We start from the raw sequence: 21,363 nt of genomic DNA on the forward strand, positions 1-21,363 counted from the left end.
CTCACTGAAAAATGGGATTTATGATCATTCTTCACACTTACAACTGTTGCAGCATTCCCATGGTCAAGTCATCAAAATTCAGACAGGTGGCAACTGACTAAGGGTGGGTTCTATTTACCTTCACTACCGGTTCGCAACCGGATCGCTCGCGTGCATGCCTTGCTTCTGCGCATGTGCAGAAGCTTCTGCACATGCGCAGATCGCCAATGATGACATCAGGGGTGGTGGGCGGGGCCTCCTGCCAGTTTTACTACCGGTTCTTGCGAACCAGTCCGAACCAGGGGCAACCCACTATTGCAACTGATTCATTTATGAAAGTTGCAGTGTGCCAGGATCGTATGATCACCTTTTGCGACCTTCTATCAAGCGAAGTCAATGGGTAAACCAGATCACATACCAACTGCAATGATTCACTTAATAACTGTGGCAAGAAAAGTTGTAAAGTGGGGCAAAGCTCACTTAACAAATGTCTCACTTAGCAACATAAATCTGGGGCTCAATTGTGGTTGTAAGTCGAGGACTACCTGTACTGATAATAAACGTCTTCCTTTGCATCAAGTGAGAGGCTAATTTAGGAATACAAAGCAAGTTGTGATGGCATACTTCTTCTTCCAAGGTCTTTCACCAGTTATGACTCCTTGCCCCTTCTTCTGCCTTAGTTGGCCACTTCACTTTGTCCAACAGCAGAGCCATCCTAAAGCAGCCTATGTTACTTTATAGCTACAATAAAAGCAGAAGATCCACATCTCCTCAAGAAGCCGTCCCTGGATCCAGCAATATTGGCTAACTATCGTCCTGTCTCCAACCTTCGCTTTATTGCGAAGGTTGTTGAGAGTGTGGTCGCGTGACAGTTTCCACAATTCCTGGAGGAAACATCTTATCTAGATCCGTTCCAGTCGGGTTTCAGGTCTGGGCACAGCACGGAAACGGCATTGGTCGCGTTGGTTGATGATCTCTGGAGGGCTCGGGACAGGGGTTGTTCCTCTGTTCTGGTCCTGTTAGATCTCTCAGCGGCTTTTGATACCTTCGACCATGGTATCATGCTGCACTGGCTAGAAGAGTTGGGGGTGGGAGGCACTGTGTTGCGATGGTTCTCCTCCTTTCTCTCCAACCGGTCGCAGTTTGTGTTGGCGGGGGGCAGAGGTGGACCTCGAGGCCTCTCATCTGTGGAGTGCCGCAGGGATCAGTCCTCTCGCCCCTTCTGTTCAACATTTATGTGAAGCCACTGGGTGAGATCATCCGTGGCTTCGGGGTGAGATACCATCAGTACGCTGATGACACCCAGCTGTACATCTCCACCCCAGGCCACCCCAACGATGCCCTTGAAGTGATGTCCCAGTGCCTGGAGGCTGTGCGGATCTGGATGGGGAGGAACAGGCTCAAACTCAACCCTTCCAAGACTGAGTGGCTGTGGCTCCCGGCATCCTGATATAGTCAGTTGACTCCATCACTGACTATTGGGGGCGAGTCTCTGGCCCCCACAGAAAGGGCTCGCAATCTGGGAGTCCTCCTGGATAGGCAGCTGTCTTTGGAGGAACATCTGACGGCTGTTACCAGGGGGACCTTATGTCAGGTTCGCCTGATTCGTCAGTTGCGGCCCTTTCTCGATCGGGATTCCTTGTGCACAGTCACTCACGCCCTCGTCACCTCTCGCCTTGACTACTGCAATGCTCTCTACATGGGGCTCCCCTTGAAGAGCACCCGGAGGCTCAAACTGGTCCAGAACGCAGCAGCGCGGGTAGTGATGGGAGCAACATGGCGCTCCCATGTAACACCGCTCCTGCGCGAGCTGCACTGGCTCCCGGTGGTCTTCCGGGTGCGCTTCAAGGTGTTGGTTATCACCTTTAAAGCGCTCCATGGCATAGGGCCTAGCTATCTGCGAGACCGCCTGCTGCTACCGACGACCTCCCATCGACCCGTGCGCTCCCACAGAGAGGGCCTCCTCAGGGTGCCATCAGCCAAACAATGTAGGCTGGTGACCCCCAGGGGGAGGGCCTTCTCTGTGGGGGCTCCTACCCTCTGGAATCAGTTGCCCCCTGAGATAAGGAGAATCCATGATCTCAATGCCTTCCGTCGTGCCCTCAAAACCCATCTTTTCCAGCAAGCCGGGCTGGCTTAAGAAGAAATTTATAAAATTCTTTTAATCAGTTTGTGATTTCTTAACTTTCGGGCCAAATTTATATATATTTTTAACTGTTTTTAATATTTGTATTCTATGTTCTTATCTTGGCTGTACACCGCCCTGAGTCCTCAGGGAGAAGGTATATAAATTGGAAATTAAATTAAAATTAAATTAAATGATACACAAGAATACAAGCACACATAAAGCATAACATGGGAAGCTATTGTTTTCTAGCATAGCGTAGATCCATTGTAGTTTGGAACAACTATTTATATCTCTAGCAGTGCAACCTGACATCACTTTTACTGCCTCATTTAGGAAGGTAAACTAGTCAGTAGTGGCAGTTAGAAGAACAAGATGTAAAAAAGAGGCTTATTAGAATAAATCAGAGGATGTTGATGGACTTGAGCTGTCATTCCTAGTTCTGTGTTCCCACTATTAAGATCTTGCCTGCAGCAAGAAAATACAATTATGACAGGGTTCTAAAAGAGCAGAACGATAACACATGAAAATGAAGCTGATGCATTTATATATCTTTAACAGAATAAATGGATGAAAATAATGAAAGGACAAACTCTATTATTGGTATAGCTAGCATCTATGAGATTTGATTTTTGCCAGAGATAGGCAAGAAAAGATTCTTATGATACTTGTTCACAATCACTTGTTTTTACAAATAAACTTTCCCTCACTTAAGGCATCTTACGAACTTCTTCACAGCATCTTGCACAATTAAGGGGGGAAAAAAACCCTAGTATTGGGGGGGAGGGGTGCCCCAGGCAGGCAAGGATTGCATACTAATAGGAAAGGCCATTTTCCAGCAATGGAGAAGGAAGCTAGTCTCTAAAGGTGCAACCTACTTGCCGAAACCTTGAGAAGTACTGCTTGCATTTGATGAAGAACATTTTGCCCGCAGGTCAAAACGGGAAGGAGAAAGCAATTACAGCTGCAGTGCCAAGACCTGGAAAAAAGCTAGAAGTGGGTCTCCTGGGTTATCAAACAACTTCTTGAAACAAAGTTAAGAATCGTTAGTTCTGTACAACTTTGATAAACTGTCAAACCAGATAGTTTCCATTGAAGGAGGTAATTCTGCAGCTTCCTGGGGAATATTGGTTCCACAGGCCAAACCTAATGTGCAATGTTTCTATTTATTTCACAGGAAATGCAGCAGTGATCCTGAATTAGTTTTGTTCTGTTTTGCTAATGGAATTGTTTAGTCAGTGAAATGAAAAATGGGCCCAAGTTTTCCTTTCTGTTCCAGCCCAACATTTGTTCTCAAAACTGCTCTGGAGGGTAGGGACACAGATTGGAAAGGGTGTGGAGGAAATATTTTCATGAAAGATCAGTTCTGTTTGCACAATGATGGATTTCAGGCAAGCACTACAAACATATTCCAAACAAAATGGAGCCATTTAAATAAGATTATATCACCTCAGCTAATCAAAACAGACCTTTGTTTGACTATGTGGATTGAGAGAAAGTAGATCATCCTACATTACAGAGAATTTCAGGCAGCTGAATGGAATGTATTAAATACAAATCCTCTAATATTAAATCCCCAGAGAATATTTAGTCCTTAATAAATCAGTGTGAGCTTCTTAGTTACTCTTTGACACCTGATGCTATCAATAATAGTAGAGTAGTATAGAACGGTAAAAAAAATATTACCAAGCTGACCCTCCTAATGTTGTTGGAATGGTAATGAAAGCACAAAACTGAATTGCAGTTCAACAATACCTAGATGGCCACATGGTGCTTATTTGTGTGCTAAAGAAAGTAACTGCTTACACTAATCACTCAGACTATCTAAATCAGGGGTGTCAAACTGGTGACCCGCGGACCGGATGTGTCATGCACAGGCCACGCCCACCCCAGCTCCGCGAAGGGAAAAAAGTCACGATAAGTCACGTGAAGGCAACATGATGCCGCAAGTTTGACACCTGTGATCTAGAGCGACCATCACAGGAGTTACACATTCAAAACGTTGTTCTTCTGCCTCCTAAGGAGATTCTGGATTGATGGAAACACCTCTGTGATGTTGGTGGTGGACACTCTTCCCATCTATAACAGGTCTTCTCCCTGTACTTCAAGAAGCTTTGTATCTTGCCACTAGTCCATATCTGGCTGTGACAGTGCTAACATGAAACACAATGCAAGCCAAAGGCTACATTTAAATGGTTTAGTGGCACTGTAATCAAATTGTACCCCATTCTAAATGCACTTTGGTCAGAATCATTCCTTGGATTAGGCCCACTGTTTATTTAAATATGATTTGCTGAGTAAGTAATAATTAACCAGCTTCATCATCATTATTCAAACCATAAACAATAATTTAAAGACCACAATGGCTGAGGTTCATGAAACTTGCAAGCCAAATCAAACAATCTACTTTAGGATTGACATGCAAGTTCCAATATTAAGTGACATTCTAATTAAATGAAAAGGCAGGATGTAAACCTAATGAATGATAAAACGGAGGTACCTACCTTGCATTCAATTTACATAGATCAAAATACAGTAAAGCTCTCAATTTTAGTGCTTCATATTACAAATTGGGAATATTGCATTCTTAGATCCGCCTATAAATCAAAACATCTACCCCTTGACCCCTGCCCAAATCCTCAAATCTAGCCTAAACCAACTGTGGAAGAAATGAATGTCTGTACAGATGTGTGACTGCCCAATGAATGTCTTTTTCAAATGTGTGACTGCCCAATGGGCTTGCCTTAGATAAACAAACTTAAAGACATCCTTTGGTTCCAGGTAGCATTTAATGATGCAGCTCATTACAAAGAGGCCATCGCTGCAAGTTAAGAGACTATTCTGCCCCCTCCCCTTTATCCCTAAAGCCCTATTTCAAGCTTCTATCCTTCAAGGTGTATAAACGTCGACTCTACTTTATAATCCCTTTATTGTTTCAAACCAACATCTTCTCATTCTGTCTAATCTAGCCATTTATTATGGGGATTGTGCATTGCATTTGAGAAAGCCTTGATACCGTGATACCCAGATCCCTGAAATCAGATTTGCTTGGGAAAATAGTTCAGCTTCCATGGATCTTTATGGTGACCCAAAGCAGCGGGATCTTTCAATTAACACTTACATTCCAGGGGCGGGTTCCAAATCCCATTGCTCCCGGTTCGCTCGCGCGCTTGGTGGTTCTGCACATACGCAGAAGCGTCCGGGTGGGTGGGCGGAGCCTCCTGCTGCCGCTGCTACCGGTTCGCCCGATCTGGTGCGAACTGGTAGCAACCCACAATTGTTACATTTCTACTGCAGCAAAAGTCATATAAACAGACCGGCAATGCTCCAGAGAATTATCAAGGCTCCAGTAAATCCAGCAACTTGTTTATTTACATTTAAGCTATTAGGTAATCTCCCACGAAAACAGGTCTGACACACCCAAAGTTTATTAATAATAAAGGAGATTATCTAACCAAGCCGTGATCTTGGCTGTTGATCTAAAAATATTCCTTCTTACTATGTTTTGAAAATATTGTAAACAGTGAAGATTTGTGGCTGCTTGTTCCTCTAGGCTGCATGCAGCCTCTAAGTATTCTTCTAAGGCCCACAACAAACAAAACTCCGTAATATTGATTTGAAAATATGATTTCTTTTAATCGATGAAAAAATAATCTTTACAGATGAGACAGGGAATTTGGGGGGGGCACATTTTGTCTCAATGCTATACCTGTCTATTATCGTTTTCCTCAGATTTTAGTCTTCAATTTTTCATCACTCAAATATCAAAACTCCCTCATGCCTTAATGAAGCAAGTGCATAACAATGTCCAATTTCTAATTTTGACTCTTTAACAGAGGTACAAAAAGAATGTGCTGAATTGAGTAGAAGAAAAATCTTGTTGAAAAATTGCCTCTACTTTTGCTTGTAGAAATTACTTGCAGGTCAGCCGTGTTCCCAACTTCCACCAACTCATGCAGCTATAAAAGTATATGGGATTATTTAAACACCATATAGTGAATTAACATCTGCAGAATAAATCCCTAGGTAAATTATCCCAAGGTGTTTTCAAGGCACACATTACAGTGTGCTGAGCAGGCAGGGAAAAATAAATAAAAGGCAGTTAGTTTGATATCTAATCTGCATGCCAAGAGGAAGCAAAGGCTGTTTTTTTTTAAAAAAAAAAATACGTATGTTTGCAACTCAGAAGAACTTCAAAATACATATAGTAATGAGTCAGAGTTACTAAGAAGAGGGTGGGGGAACATAAGTGTGTCGACATATCCAGGAATCTGAATCCCCAATCCAGCATAACATACTAAGGCTGTCCAAATTGATGTCTGGAAAATGTTGGCCATTGATCAACCTAAATTATTAGCTCAACTCTGATGATAATTGTCCTGCTCAACAAGTTACCAGAAGAAAAGCAGAATAAGCAATAAATAAGTCTGCTCCTGCACATCTGATAATCAGCCCTAATAAGCTCCTCTGATTAAGCAGAGAAGTTGGTAACACACACACACACACACACACACACACACACACACACATTGCATAATACTATTTTCTCCTGAGAGACAGAGCTGGCAAGCATCTTGTTTCCACCTGTATTCACTGCTGATCATATGCCGCATGATCACACAAATCCTGAAATTTGGCACAATATTCAGATTTCTGCCTACCTTATCCTTTATTGTGAACACATCAGCATTTTATTTTTCATGATATCTCTCTACAGGAATTCTTCATTTCTATCCCATAGATAGACAAACAGATGAGTCCTGGTGAATGCTTGGACAAGTCTTTACATTTTTTTCTGGCAAGATTTCAGAAGTATTTTGTGTTTGCCTGATCCTACGGCTAAGACAGAGAGGGGCTAGTCCAAAGTTATTCAGCTGGCTTCGTGCCTAAGGTGGTCTCTAGCCCTATGCCTTAGTCACTACATCAAACTGGCTTTTTCCCAGTTTATAAAAACTTATAGGTTTTTTATAATCCAAAAATCATTTCTGCAAGAAATCCCCAAGACAGAAACACACACCAACACATCTGATTTCGCTGAAAGAAATCTGAAATGGTAGGTGTGATTATTCATTCATTCCATTTAATATTTCATGGTATCCACCTTCCCCAATGGAAAGACCAATAAATTAAAAATTGTCTCTATTTTTTTATAGGATATGAAATCTCAAGGGACCTCTGCTGTCTTTCACATTTGTCAAATGATGAATAATGATTAAGTACAGTAGAGGCTAGATATAATTGCGTATCCTTGCTGTGTGTGTGTGTGTGTGTGTGTGTGTGTGTGTATGTATGTGCATGTATGTATATATGTATATGAAGAAAAATAATACATGATAACAAGATCCATGGTGGTCTACAACACTTCACATATTCTACAACTCTCTGCAAATTAATCAGGATGACAGGTGGAAGTTAGGAATGAAAGCTATCGTACTCATTTGGGGAAAATATCCATTACTGAAGTTCTGTAATTTCTGAAAGGAAGGATTCAAACATTAGGTGGTATAAAATCTTTGGGGAAATTTAAATCAGTAGGACTTCATTCATACAGTGTGGTAATCATTATTTTGAAAAGCAAATTCCTCAAATTCCAAAAGCTGTGTCTTATATTACAACCGATGAGGCAGGTAGTCCTGTGAACAAGAACTATCAATCATTTGTACCACTAGTGACTTTAAAAAAAAAAAAAGCATAGGAATTTGAATCCATCTACCATTACAATTACTGTACATAAGTTCAAGCAATGGACCAGCCTACATTGCTCCAAACTCCTTAACTGCTATCGCCGTTTGACCATACTGGCCTAGATTATAGCCTACATCGGAATGTTAGACAACACCCACAAAAATATCAGACGGGGCTACTATACAGGAAATTCTTTTTTTTTTTTTTGCTCCAAGTATTTCTAATTCACACCCACTTGTTATTATTTGGCAAGGTTTTTTTTTCATAAGTGGTTTACCCTTGCTTGCTTCCAAGGGTTGAGAGAGAGTGGCCCAAGGTCACCCAGATGGGCTTAAGGCAGAATCAGAACTCACAGTCTTCCAGTTTCTAGCTAAATGCCTTAACCGCTGCACTAAACTGGCTCTCCTGCCATTTAACTCCACTTTTTAAAATTGCATGTTATTTGCTACAACATCCTGGAAACTAGACTGGTGGCTAAATGCACAAGACAGAGATCCTTGTACTGTGTGATGTTTATCGTACACTCATTTCAATGGCTTATGACTTGGTTCATGTATCACACTAAATCATAGATGAAATGCAATTGTGGTGGAACAAGCCATAGCCTGTTCAAACATATTATATAAATATTATTATTGCTAAAATACCATGGCTTAACTTCAATATATTTTTAACATAACTATCAGGTTATGGTTTTGTAAATATAAAGCTTCCATCCAGCATTGTAACATTGAAATGAAAGACTGTAGATGCCTGCAAATAAAGCAAAGGTGAACTATTGCCCAATAATTATTATTAAAGTTATAACTTCCAGCATTCTTTATCTTAGTTATGTTATAATTAAGTTTTAATCCAGTTATTCAAATAGTGTCTCCCTCAATTAAAGCCCAGCAAAGATAGAAATACATGAACAAACATATATTAATTTTTCATATTGACTTTAGTGATAAAATATTGTAATAAGTTTTAAAACTATAAAATAAATATCTCTTTTCTGTGTGAAATAGTGTCTCCCTCAATTAAAGCCCAGCAAAGATAGAAATACATGAACAAACACACATTAATTTTTCATATTGACTTTACAGATAAACTATTGTAATAAGTTTTAAAATTACAAAATAAATATCTCTTTTCTGTGTGAGCTGATTCTGAGCCAACAACACCTTTGTGTAGTTAAAACTACATGCTTCAATAGACTTGGTTCAATAATATTCTCATAGTACTTAATACTAGCTTTAACTCCTAGATGTAAAGATATTACAGCATGCTGTAAAGTGGAAAACTCTCAGAGAAAATGTTCTGTGGTAAGCAACAATTTCTTTAACAGGATGTCATTCTTTTTCTTCCAAGATAACCAAATACTTAGTTTAAAAAGAAAACATGAGGCAATATGCTGATTAAAATGCTAAGCTTTCTACTTTAGAGTGGGTTGGATAAAGCTATAATGTTAAAAAAAAAACCTAGAACTCTGAACAATGCTTAAATTTGTTTATTTTTTTCATTTTAAATTGGGTGCTTAATACTTCCATATTTATTCAAGAGAAGTGGGGAGAAGGAGGATATTAATATAGTGCTTAAGTGTTGAATGGGCACTAGTCCATCCTCAACACATAATATCCCTGATTAGCTCTGAATAAGTCATTCTCGATCATTCTGAGGCCTGTTACTATAAGGGTAAAAATGAAGGGAATGGAAGCTGTCTTGAGCTCTTGGAGAACTAGCACACTGTAAAACTAATAAGTAAGTGGAACTGGAAGTTCTAAATTAATTTCCAGGCTACAGTGCCGGAAGCTAAAACTTGTAAGAGTGTGCTCTGCTTTAGTTTTCCTTCCCTTGCCATTTGTCTGAGACGCAAGTGAGGTATACAAAGCACTTCTGCTACTTTCAATGGGAGGAGCAGTCTTCTGCCTATCGAACTAAAGAGGATCCAAATGATATTTTGTAAATTTAATTCAAAAATGGCAACTTCCGTCCCATGAATCTGACTTTTGATGCCTCAGAAAACTGTGCTAATATTCCAGCAAAACACTTGTCTGGAAAACATCTACAAATTCTGTCCTGTGCTGTGCAGATATTTTATGAGGACCAAACGTGTTGTACTTACGGACAAGGTAAGATGAATCTCCACATGATTACAGTTTTTGGAAAGCCTTTTCCTAAGTGCTCTCACTGCCTCCTTGGGTCTGCAGTTAGAAGAAATAAAACCAGAAAACATACTGATCATTAAAATTCTACATACATATTATTTCTCTTATAATAGGGAATCAAGATTGCTGAAATGAAAAACCCCCAAAGAGGAAAATTAAATCAAGACGGGAATAAAGCAAGGTAGCCACTTCAGTAACAAAGATGAGTTGCGTGTGTGTTGAGAGTACATACACTAGAGACGGGCAGCTACGGCAACTTTATGACTTGCGGATTTCAACTCCCAGAATTTCCAAGCTGGTTCGGGAATTCTGGGTGTTGAAGTCCACAGGTCATAAAATTGCCATAGTTGCCCACCCAATATACACCATGTCCTGCCAAAGAATAACATTTCTCATTCCATTACAGAAGTTTGTACAATAGATGGTTAATTTCTGCATGACCTGATGTCCGAGATGATTTATATTTGGTAAATGTTAATATATAGTTGACTGCATAGCATCTCTATTACAGAAGGTTGGATAATCCACCACTGGGGACACTGCACAAGCTTTGCTGAAACCTTTTCCCAAGCTCAGTGCATCGTTTCTGTCTACAGTAGAAGTAGGAATCCTATAGGCTTATCAAAATGTTGAATTCCAACTCCCATCAGCCCCAAATATTGTAGCATGCTTAATAGTCAGTGTTGTAAGTAAGATGCCTTTCCTGGAGGCATGGAAAATAATCATCATCAATATGAGAGAGAATAAAAACAGAACAATAAAAGATTGACACTGAAATAGATTCTGAATCTATTCCCTCCTATTAGCCTCCAAAGTCTTTACCGAAAATCCAGTGTGTGTGTCTGTGTGAAAATAGCAGTCCTATTTTCCATAAAACAACAATAAAACATAAAACAATCCTATGAGGTAGAATGCGCTGAGAAACAGCTTCCATGACTGAGGTCAGGAACTCAAACCTGGGTCTTCCTACTACTCCCTACTCCCTCCCTAATACCGGTATTAATCCAGTATTTTATCCATTATGCCACACTAGTTCATTTGAGAGACTATGTTGTATTTTTAGAAGATGAAATGGCCCGCTTAAGCCTTGCAGAAACATAAAGCAACAACAGTGGACTTCAAATTCAGGTCCTGCTGACTTTTGAAAGGTGGCTTTCAAATGCTGTATGAAGCCTTATGTGGCCTTCAAGCCATTCCTGACTGCATAATATAAATGGAAAAGCATGACTTTAGAGCCTTTTCCCCCTCAGGGGTGAACTTTCTTTGTGGTAAGAGAGCATTTGCCTTTTTAATGCTTCGTAAACTGGCATATTCTGCTGCTCCTGATGACTCTGAGCTTAACGCTGGTTATCTTTGTTGCTCATCTTGATTTAGGGATAATGATACCAACCCAGGGGTGAAATCCAGCAGGTTCTGACAGGTTCTGGAGAACCGGTAGCGGAAATTTTGAGCAGTTCAGAGAACCGGCAAATACAACCTCAGGATGGCCTCAGAGGGGGGTGGGAATGGAGATTTTGCAGTATCTTTCCCCTGGAGTGGAGTGGAAATGGAGATTTTGCAGTATCCTTCCCCTGCCATGCCCACCAAGCCACGCCCACAGAACTGGTAGTAAAAAAAAAATGATTTCACCACTGTACCAACCGTTAAATGACCAGCCCTTAGTGACATAGTTTCAAATGCTGAACTGGACACGGGCTGGAGGGCTGCTAAACACTGGTTATTCTCATTGACTGACACATAAGCCAGACCAAAACTCATATAATCCTGTTTCCCCCTGAGAACATGGCTTCTCTTTAGCTAAGCCCACAGATATCCGTGGTTATGCAGACCCAAGAAAGTTGGCAAGTTTCCAGAGGAACAAAAACCCAGAATGTTTTTTTTTTTTCATTTCTTCTGCTCTTCGAAAGTTGAATGAACAAGCAAACAAAAATTCACATCACCTCTACGGTATTCTCCCTCAAACTCCAGGTACTCTGACTGCCTGGCAGCTCCCATCAATCTTAAATTAATATAGTTAGGAAAGGGAGGAGGTACTATATATCTCCCCAAGTTGAAGACGTAAAGATTGTTTCAGAAGAGTAACACAAAGCCCTTTGTGGCATATGGCCTGGTTATCCGAAGTACTGTCTATCTTCAATTAATACTGCCTGGTACATTTATACAGAATGGGTTACACGGTAGGTCCCCTCTACTAAAGGATAGAGGAAGTATGCCTTCTCTGCCACAATGCCTGCCCTCTGGAAAGTGGTGGGATTCTACCGGTTCAGACTGGTTTGAAACCGCTCCTCAGCTGTTTTCCTTGTTCTCAACAACGCAGAAGTTCAATTTTCTTCAAAGTGTGCACGCGCGCGCAGCATGCGTCTGGCGCACGCGCTCAGCGAATCAGTTGTTAAACCGGTAGGATCCCACCACTGCTCGGAGATACAAATGGCACTCATTCTCCTAGGGTTCTGATTTTAAAAACTAGCTTTTATCTGAGGTTAACATGTTTAGCTGAGGTATTTGTGGAGGGCCCATCATATCTTCATGGCCTAGCATTTAGATATGGGCTGCCTGTGTATGTTTTTATTGTTTTTAATCTATTTTAATAATTCCCTCAACACTGTCAAACTAGTTACTAAGTCTGCATTACTATCAATCTTCTCATCGTTCCTATCACCCATCTCCTCCCACTTATGACTATAACCTTGTTGCTGGTATCCTTAAGATTTATATTGACTGTTTCCCTAAGACTATCATTAAGTGTTGTACCTTATGATTCTTGACAAATGTATCTTTTCTTTTATGTACACTGAGAGCGTACGCACCAAAACAAATTCCTTGTGTTTCCAATCACACTTGGCCAATAAAGAATTCTATTCTATTCTATTCTATTCTTTCTGGGTTTTGTAAGCCACCCAGAATCTAATAGAGTGGGCAACTATAACAAATTTAATAAATCAAATTAAATTTAACTGAGATACCTTTCAGAACAATGTGCCAATTTTCCTTGCGTGGTTGGAAATTGCTTAGAGGATAAGTCCACAGGCAGTAGCATGGACAGCAATAACACTGCTATTGCCTTTGGCTGAGTATATACTGTTGTAACTATGACTTGCTTTTTTGTTGATTTGGTTTGTTGCTGGTTTACTTTATTATTATTATTATTTTTGTAAGCCGTCCAGGAAACACTTTTAAAAGGAAGAACAGGTTCTACTGCTAAAGTACAAATAAAAGGCCATGGCTCGATTCCAGAGAATAATCCCTACGAAAAACACAAAACCCATCCCAGAAAAATAAACCCAGGGTTAGCAATAAGCAACTCTTTTAAGTGTATATAAACAATAGCCTATATCTTAGGAGCAAACTATAAAAGGTAAAGCTTATTTTATTCCAATTTTGTTTCGAGCAAAAATTGCTCTTTGAAGTAATGATTCTCACAGACTGCTGTCTTCGAAATATAACTCTCTTTGGCTATGCTGGTTAAAGATATAGGAACTACAGGTAGTCCTTGAATTATAATTGTAACTGAGCTGGAATTACATCATAAATCGTTACGGTCGTAAGTCAAGGCATCCACATGACTAGAAGTAATTTCCAGGCCATTTTTTTGCGCGGTGGTGGTTCTTAAGTAAACACAATAATCGTTAAATGAATCTGGCAGTTACTAATAAACCCATTCATTTGAATGGGCATTTTTAGCTGGAATTGTGGTCATATGGCTGAGGAATGCCACAATGGGTTGCAAAGATGACTTGCCCAACATACAGCCACATGACCGCAGGCAGGGAGCATGTGGTGAGACCATTTACGACGGCCAGGGGTGTTTTTTATGGGTCATAAAGTCCCCATCCTGTGGACATAACTGCAAAATAACTGGTTGTTAAGCAAGGACTACCCATATACCCAACTCATCTACAGCACACCTAGTTAGAGAAGACTAAGCTTCATTCTTTTTCTCTCCTAAGAGGAAGCAGCCAAGAGATACCACAGTATCTACCTGTGCATGGAAAGGGAAGAGTTACATTCAAAAATTATGCAATGGCCCAGATATATAGCCCCCAATAACTCATCCAAGATTATAGATGATGTGTTTACTGCTACTTCATATATTGAACTATGTCAACACATTTCTGGACTTCCAGAGTTGTTGAACTACCGTTCCCAGCAGTCAATCGTGGCTAATGGTAAGGAATGCTAGTAACTGTAGTTCAGCACTTTCATGGCAGTTTCCCATTGTGGCAGCCTTCTCCATTAAAAGTCACAATAACAGATCAGTATGTCATATTGTCATGCAAATAGTGCAATTCTGTGCTTTAATGACAATGTGACATCTGATGCGAGGACAAGTTGTATCATTTGTACAATGATATCAATACAGAGATGTCATTTGCCTCTCTCCTTGTGTTACGTGAAGTACCATAGATTAAACTTTTTTTTTTTTTGCATGTTGGCAGATCAGGTTAGCAAATAGGGTGCATGCTTGGGAGAGTTTTGAATATTACTAGAACTCTTTTGAATACAGAATCTGATCCACCCATAAAAACCATAAAAACCGAGTCATGGTACAATTAAAAAAGTCAATTTGAACTAGTATTGTAGTTCTTAAACAACAAGCCTCAGGATATAGAATTACATGCTCAAAACAGCATGCTCCTTCTTTGCAAAATTACACACCTCAAATAGGATGTTTTCTGCTAGATGCCCTGTAATTCTTGCTTCAGAGGTTTCCTGGACTAACAGCTTATGGACTGAGCATTGGCATAGGTGTAAATTAGTTACAAGGTTCGCCGAGCAAACACTTTTTCTCAGGCAAAAATACACCTCAGGATTACTCTGAGGATAATGGACTTTTCTGTATTTTTTGAAGGCAGGACACCAATCTCATTAAAAGGTAGTCCTTGTCTTATGACAGTTCACTTAAAGATGACTGGAATTAGCAACAACTTCAGTAAATGATAGTTATGACCTAAATTTGAACTTACAACTGTTACCCATCCCCACAATCACGTGATTGTAATTCAGGTACTTTGCAACCAGCTCACTTTTATTATCAGTTGCACATCTGACGGTCATATAATTGTTAATTGCAACATTTTTGCTTGTTTCTGATTCGCAGTTGGGGGCTCCTTTCATCTCCCTATTAATGAGCCCACCAAAGTGATATCTATTCATTTATTTATAGTTCACAACCTATTTCTTGGTAAGCTAGAAAAAAGTGGGACAGATAGCATCACCACCAGATAGATTTGTAACTGGCTGACAATTAGGGTTGGCATATAGTCAACAAGCAGTCCTTAATAGTACTATGTCTACATGGAAGGAAGGAAGCAGTGGGGTACCACAAGGTTCTGTCTTAGGCCCAGTATTCTTCAATATCTTCATAAATGACTTAGATGAATAGAAGGGGAACTCATCAAATTTGTAGATGATATTAAGCTGGCAGGAATAGCCAACACCTTAGATGACAGGCTCAAATTCTAGATGTATCTTGACAGACTTGAACACTGGGCCCTAACAAAATGAAATTCAATGTAGAGAAAAGTAAAGTCTTACACGTAGGCATGAAAAACCAAAAGTACATATATAGATTGGGTGAAACCTGGCTTAATAGCAGTAATTGTGAGAGGGATCTTGGAGTGTTAGTGGACAATCAATTAAATATGAGCCAGCAGTATGTGGCAGCAGCCAAAAAAGCCAATGCAATCCTAAATTGTATTAACAGAGGGATTCAATCAAGATCACATGAGGTACTAATACCACTCTATAAAGCCTTAGTAAACATCACACCTAGAATACTGCATCCGGTTTGGTCACCACACTAAAAAAGATGTTGACTCTAGAAAGAGTGCAAAGAAGAGCAACAAAGATGATTAGGGGATTGGAGGCTAAAACATATGAAGAATGATTACAGAACTCGGCATGGCTAGTCTAGTGAAGAGAAGGACCAGGGTGACATGATAGCAGTGTTCTAGTATTTGAGGGGCTGCCACAGAGAGGACGGGGTCAACCTATTTTCCAAAGCACCTGCAGACCAGACAAGGAATAATGGATGGAAACTGATCAAGGAGAGATTCAACCTAGAAATAAGGAGAATTTTTCTGACACTGAGAACAATCAACCAATGGTACAGCTTGCCTTCAGAAGTTGTGGGTGCTTCATCACTGGAGGCTTTCAGGAAGAAACTGGACAGCCATCTGGTATGGGCAGGGTTTCCTGCTTGAGCAGGGGTTTCGACTAGATAACCTACAAAGTCCCTTCCAACTCTGTTATTCTATTCTACTCCTGTTTGCATGCTTCCGAACTGCTAGGAGAGCAGAAGTTGGAGCGAATGATGAGGACTCACCCTGACACACAGCAGCACTCGGGTTTTGAACAATTTGCTGCTGCAGACTGTCAACCCAGCATCCTAACCACGTGAACCACCATGCTTCATTGGCATATAGTCAAGCTGACCACATGACCATGGACATGTTTTTGGACGATGCTGGTTCCCTCAGCTAAGAAAAAGAGATGAGCACCGACCCCTAGAGTCAGACATGACTGGACAGGGGAAACCTTGATCTTGACCTTTTTATTCAGGGGTAAGAATAGTTCCTATTGCTCACATCTATTCAAATGCTAAAAACCAGTGAAGGCACTAGCCAAACTTGCACGGTCCTATAAATCAGGGGTGTCCAATCTTGGCAACTTTAAGACTCGTGGGTTTCAACTCCCAGAATTCCCCAGCCAGCAGATGGACACCCCGCTATAAATCCATTACAGAGCTGCTTTACTCACCATGTTTTCAAAGTGTGCACTGTCATTAATTTACAGACACATTTAATGAACATGTACACAACAAATATGAGCTTCCGTATTTTCAGGTAGGATGCAAATACATTTATCAGGAAGTAGGATTGCCTAATACATGCAATTTGTCTTGTTTATTATCTATTTATTTATTAGCATTTATATTCTGTTCCAGAGACGCTGAACAATTCACATTCAAATCCAACTCATAAGGCAACAGTAATCACATCATCAAAAACACGTAGCGATACCAATTTTCAATCCAGTCCTTCTTTGCTGTCTGTGATTTTAAAAAAATGTCAAGGTGAAGATTTCACAGCATAAAAAGAAATGTTTGCTTGTGTTTTATGCCAATCAAGCCCCACTTTTAGTATTCAAAAGAGTTCTAGTAATATTCAAAGGCAAGCTAGAGGAACGTGGTGAAAGTTGGCAACTCTTAGCATACATTGCAACAGACGAAGAAGTCCCCACAACTTCATATAAAGCTGAAATGGATAAACCACAAATTTCACATGGTCTGATTGGTGGTTTTTTTCCCCCTATTACAGCAAATCTCTTCGAATGCATTGCGAATGCATTGTTTTCAGGAATTTTTGGTGGTTCTGGGGACCTCCTGAAAGGTTTTAACATATATTTTATTTTACTTCTTAAAATAAATTCTAAATTAATAATAATAAATAAATAAATAATAAACAAAATTCTAGAAGCTGCTATGCTCTTTGGCCCTGACTATCAGCCTGAACAAAAGTGAAGTACTTTTTGCCAGTAGTACTAAGTCCAAAGAACCAAAAATCACTGTTGATGATACCCAGTTGAGAAAGGCAAACAGCTTCAAATACTTGGGAAGCATCATCTCGAGTGACGGGTCTGACTTAGGGATCAGCAAGGCCAGCCAGTGCTGGGATGGCAATGTACTGAAGTGCTCAATCCACACAACATTCATATCACCACAAAGCCAGAAGTCTACAGAATCCAGGTTATCTCTTCCCTCCTATATGAATGTGAATCCAGGACTCTGTACTGAAGGCACATCAAATAACTGGAGAAATTTCACCTGTGTCCTCTCTGCTCCATCCTTGATATTTGTTGGCAAGGCCATGTCTCCAGCCTGGAGATCTTGGATATGCAGAGTCCACCAGCATTGAGTCTCTTATTATCAGAGCCCAGAATGCGATGGGTGGGACACGTCATAAAAATGGATGATCACTGTATGCTTCTCCAGTTTCTCCACTGTGTACTGCAGTCTGGGAAGAGATCTCGAAGTTTGGGAAGAGATCTCAAGATTGATCATACAAAGAAACGGTGAAAAAAACCTCACACCACTGTGACTTCCAGCTAAGAGAACAGGAAGCTGCAGCTGCTGACAGAATCTGTTGACAAGCTCTCTGCTATGAAGCCTTCACCAGCTTTGAAGACACGTGCCACCAAAAATTGATAGCAGTGAGTGGCATCACAGAATATCACCCATAGTTACCACAACAACAGACTTTCCGTGCCACCGCTGCACTAATTCTATGCTTCTAGAATGGGACTGCAGAGCCATCTCCACATACAAAACTGCAAAACAGAGTGTCTTTTTCAAATCTGAAGGCCTACCATGTTATACTTCTTAGCCACAAATTCTACAAAAGTCAAAACAAAAAACAAACAAAAGTAAAACATTTCCATCCACTATTCTGGACATGCTTGCCCACAAACATTAAGTTTTCCCAAGTGCTGAAGAGCAAAATGATAGCAAACAAAAATGCAACAATTCATGAAGAAGCACTGTCATTCTCTGACCTCGTAGCTAAAGATCAAACACTTATCTTTTTGAACAAGATCAAGCAGCTTACCCTTCCTCAGTCGTGTTGATAAGGTCACAAATATGCATGAACTGACCCCATTCTTCTGTCTGCAAGGTTCCAAAAGTAGCTTTCGCTGCCAAGGGAAAGATTGGGCTCACGGTTAAAAAACTAGACATTTAGGAACAAACTGTTATTTTAGATGATCAAAGTAGGACATTTAGACTTAGGAGGCAGCTTTTTCAAATTAAAAAAAAATGAGCGAATAGCCAAATATAAATCTAGCACATGTAGTCCTCGACTTACAGCAGTTCATTCGGTGACTGTTCAAAGTTACAATGGAAGTCACTGAAAAAAGTGACTTATGACCTTTTTTTCACCCTTATGCAGCCCACTGCAGCATCCCTGTGGTCAAAATTCAGACGCTTGGGAACTGACTCATATTTATGACGGTTGCAGTATCCCAGGGGTCATGTGATCACCTTTTGTGACCTTTTGACAAGCAAAGTCAATGAGGAAGCCAGATTCATTTAACAACTTGTTACTAACTTAACAACTGCAGCGATTCACTTAACAACTATGGCAAACATGTCATAAAATGGAGCAAAATCCACTTAACATCTGTCTCACTTAGCAACAGAAATTTGGTGCTCAACTGTGGTCATAAATCAAGGACTACTTGTAAATAAACACATATCTCTCAGCCAACTTTTAAATGTAGGAAATTCAGCTAATAGTAATAGATTGCATTTGGTGGAATTTCAACATGGTATTCTGGCTCAAAGATATTTTCTAATGCCATTTAAGGAGCCGTTGGGCAAGAACAAGGGTATATGTGGTCTTCTGAGTGCGCTTCAAGGTATTGGTTCTCATCTTCAAAGCGCTCCATGGCTTAGGACCCGGTTACTTACGAGACCACCTTCTGCCTCCGATAACCTCCCACCGGCGACCCCCCGGGGAAGAGCCTTCTCTGTGGGGGCACCCGCCCTCTGGAATGAGCTACCCCAGGGATATGACTGATCCCGGACCTCCGGACCTTCCGCCAGGCCCTGAAGACTTTTTTATTTCAGCAAGCCGGGCTGTGTTAAAAATCTTTTAATTGGGGAATTTTATGGGTAAGAGGTTTTAAATTGGGGAAGCCAAAGATAATTTAATTTCGTTTTAATGTATTTTAATATTTGTACTGTATTGTGTGTTTTTAATTTTGGCTGTTCACCGCCCCGAGTCCTTCGGGAGAGGGGGCGGTATAAAAATTTAATAAATAAATAAAAATAAATAAATAAATATATCCAAGATAAAATGGGCCTAAAGCCCTCAGTTGCTATTGAACTTTAATCACCATTAATCTTAATCAACAACTTCTGGAAGTTCACCCATTGCCCTGTAAAATGCAGAACGCCAGCACTGCATCAATGCCTATATTCACAATTTTTGCTCTGAAATAGGCGGCTTCAGCAGGTGCTACTGGTTGCCTCTATTGGACACACCTGTTGTGCTTAAAAATGCTTGCAAAAGTTCCAAAAGCATAGATGAGGCACTTTGGACGAGTTCTGATCCTCAGTTGCTGACTAAAGTTTCCTGTAAGTGACCTTATCAAATACATAATATATGATTATCAAATCTCTTCATTTGCTCAGTCTTCCAAACTCACCAAAAGTTCAATTACCCTATAGGTTGCATTAGCACATCGCATAACAATCTAACTTTCAGCGGGCAGCGGATAATAGTTTGGGATTTTACTATGAGTTACCAGAAATGAGCCTCCACCCCACGCGGGAATCCAGGCTACGGGTGAAGCCCTTCTCCCCACAACCCTTTGAATACACAAATTCAAGAGCCTCACACGCCGTCTGGTCCAATCGTAATTGGAAAATGCCAGGAATCCAAGCGATATCATGATATCAGAAGTTTTGGCGATCGAGCCGCTAAATTCAGGAAGACGGCTCCGGGCCAGCACGAAGCTTTCAAGAAGAGACTGGACTGCCATCTGTCAGAAATGGTGTAGCGTCTCCTGCTTGGGCGGGGGTTGGACTAGATGACCTACAAGATCCCTTTCTACTCTGTTAATCTGACTCTGACTCTGAAGGGAACGAGCTACCCGGCAGGCTCCGCTTACCGATCAGATGGCCCACGGGGGTGCCGAAGGCATCCTTCTGACTCTTTCCAAAAGCCATGCTGAGTTGCGCCTGAGTTTTCAGGCCCGCTCGGGAGACCAGGATCTTCGGATCAGAGTTGAGAATGACGTCCCCCAGTCTTCTCCCTGGCACCTAACGCCGACGCCTTCCTCCTCCTCCTCCGCTCCGGTGGCTGCCCCGTCGGGAATCTCTGCCGAGCGCCTTTCCCAGAGGCTGGAAGGGAGGAGCTTGACGACCGCCTTCCAGGTGCTCGCCAGGGCCGGCGTCCTATAAACTCCGCGTCGGGGATCACGTGCCGCGCGGGACTGGATTAGACCTGCCCTGGCTCGGAGATCGAGCGTCGAGATGCGAGGCAAGCTGGTGAGGGGCTCCGCCATCTGCTTGCCCCGCTTCATCTGCCCGAGGGGGGGGGTAGGGGAGGGAGGCTACCACGAGGTCCAGAAGCCTCTTTTGATCCCTGGTATTTCACAAGCGTTTTTCGGTTTGCAACTTCTGCGCTTGGTCGGGGGGGGGGTACTCTCACCTCACCCGGGTTGTTGTCTGCGTCTTTTTTTTTTTTTTTTTAAGGCTGTGGGGAGATGATTTGGTATCCCACGACCACACTTTTTCCTCCTGTTCTGATCCTAAACGTGACGTCTGGGTTCGATTAATAAACTCTACCTAATGCTCATTATAGAATAGAATAGAATAATAGAATAGAATAGAATAGAATAGAATAGAATAGAATAGAATAGAAT

At 41.1% G+C, this 21,363-nt stretch overlaps 1 protein-coding gene across 1 annotated transcript in view; it reads right to left on the reverse strand.

Moving 5' to 3' along the window:
• Positions 1-20,827, reverse strand: part of TOM1L1 (target of myb1 like 1 membrane trafficking protein) — a 52,411-nt gene extending 31,584 nt beyond the window's left edge. The window contains exons 1-3 of the mRNA XM_070934827.1: positions 20,608-20,827; positions 18,543-18,627; positions 9,894-9,972 (exon numbers count right to left, since the gene is read on the reverse strand). Coding sequence (XP_070790928.1) covers positions 9,894-9,972; positions 18,543-18,627; positions 20,608-20,665 — 222 coding nt within the window. The 5' untranslated portion in view covers positions 20,666-20,827. The remainder of the gene's footprint in view (positions 1-9,893; positions 9,973-18,542; positions 18,628-20,607) is intronic.
• Positions 20,828-21,363: the final 536 nt, after the last annotated feature.

The sequence above is a fragment of the Pituophis catenifer genome, unplaced genomic scaffold (assembly GCF_029215685.1).
Source record: "Pituophis catenifer annectens isolate HBS135680 unplaced genomic scaffold, rPitCat1.0.hap2 SCAF_2, whole genome shotgun sequence".
NCBI lineage: Eukaryota > Metazoa > Chordata > Lepidosauria > Squamata > Colubridae > Pituophis > Pituophis catenifer.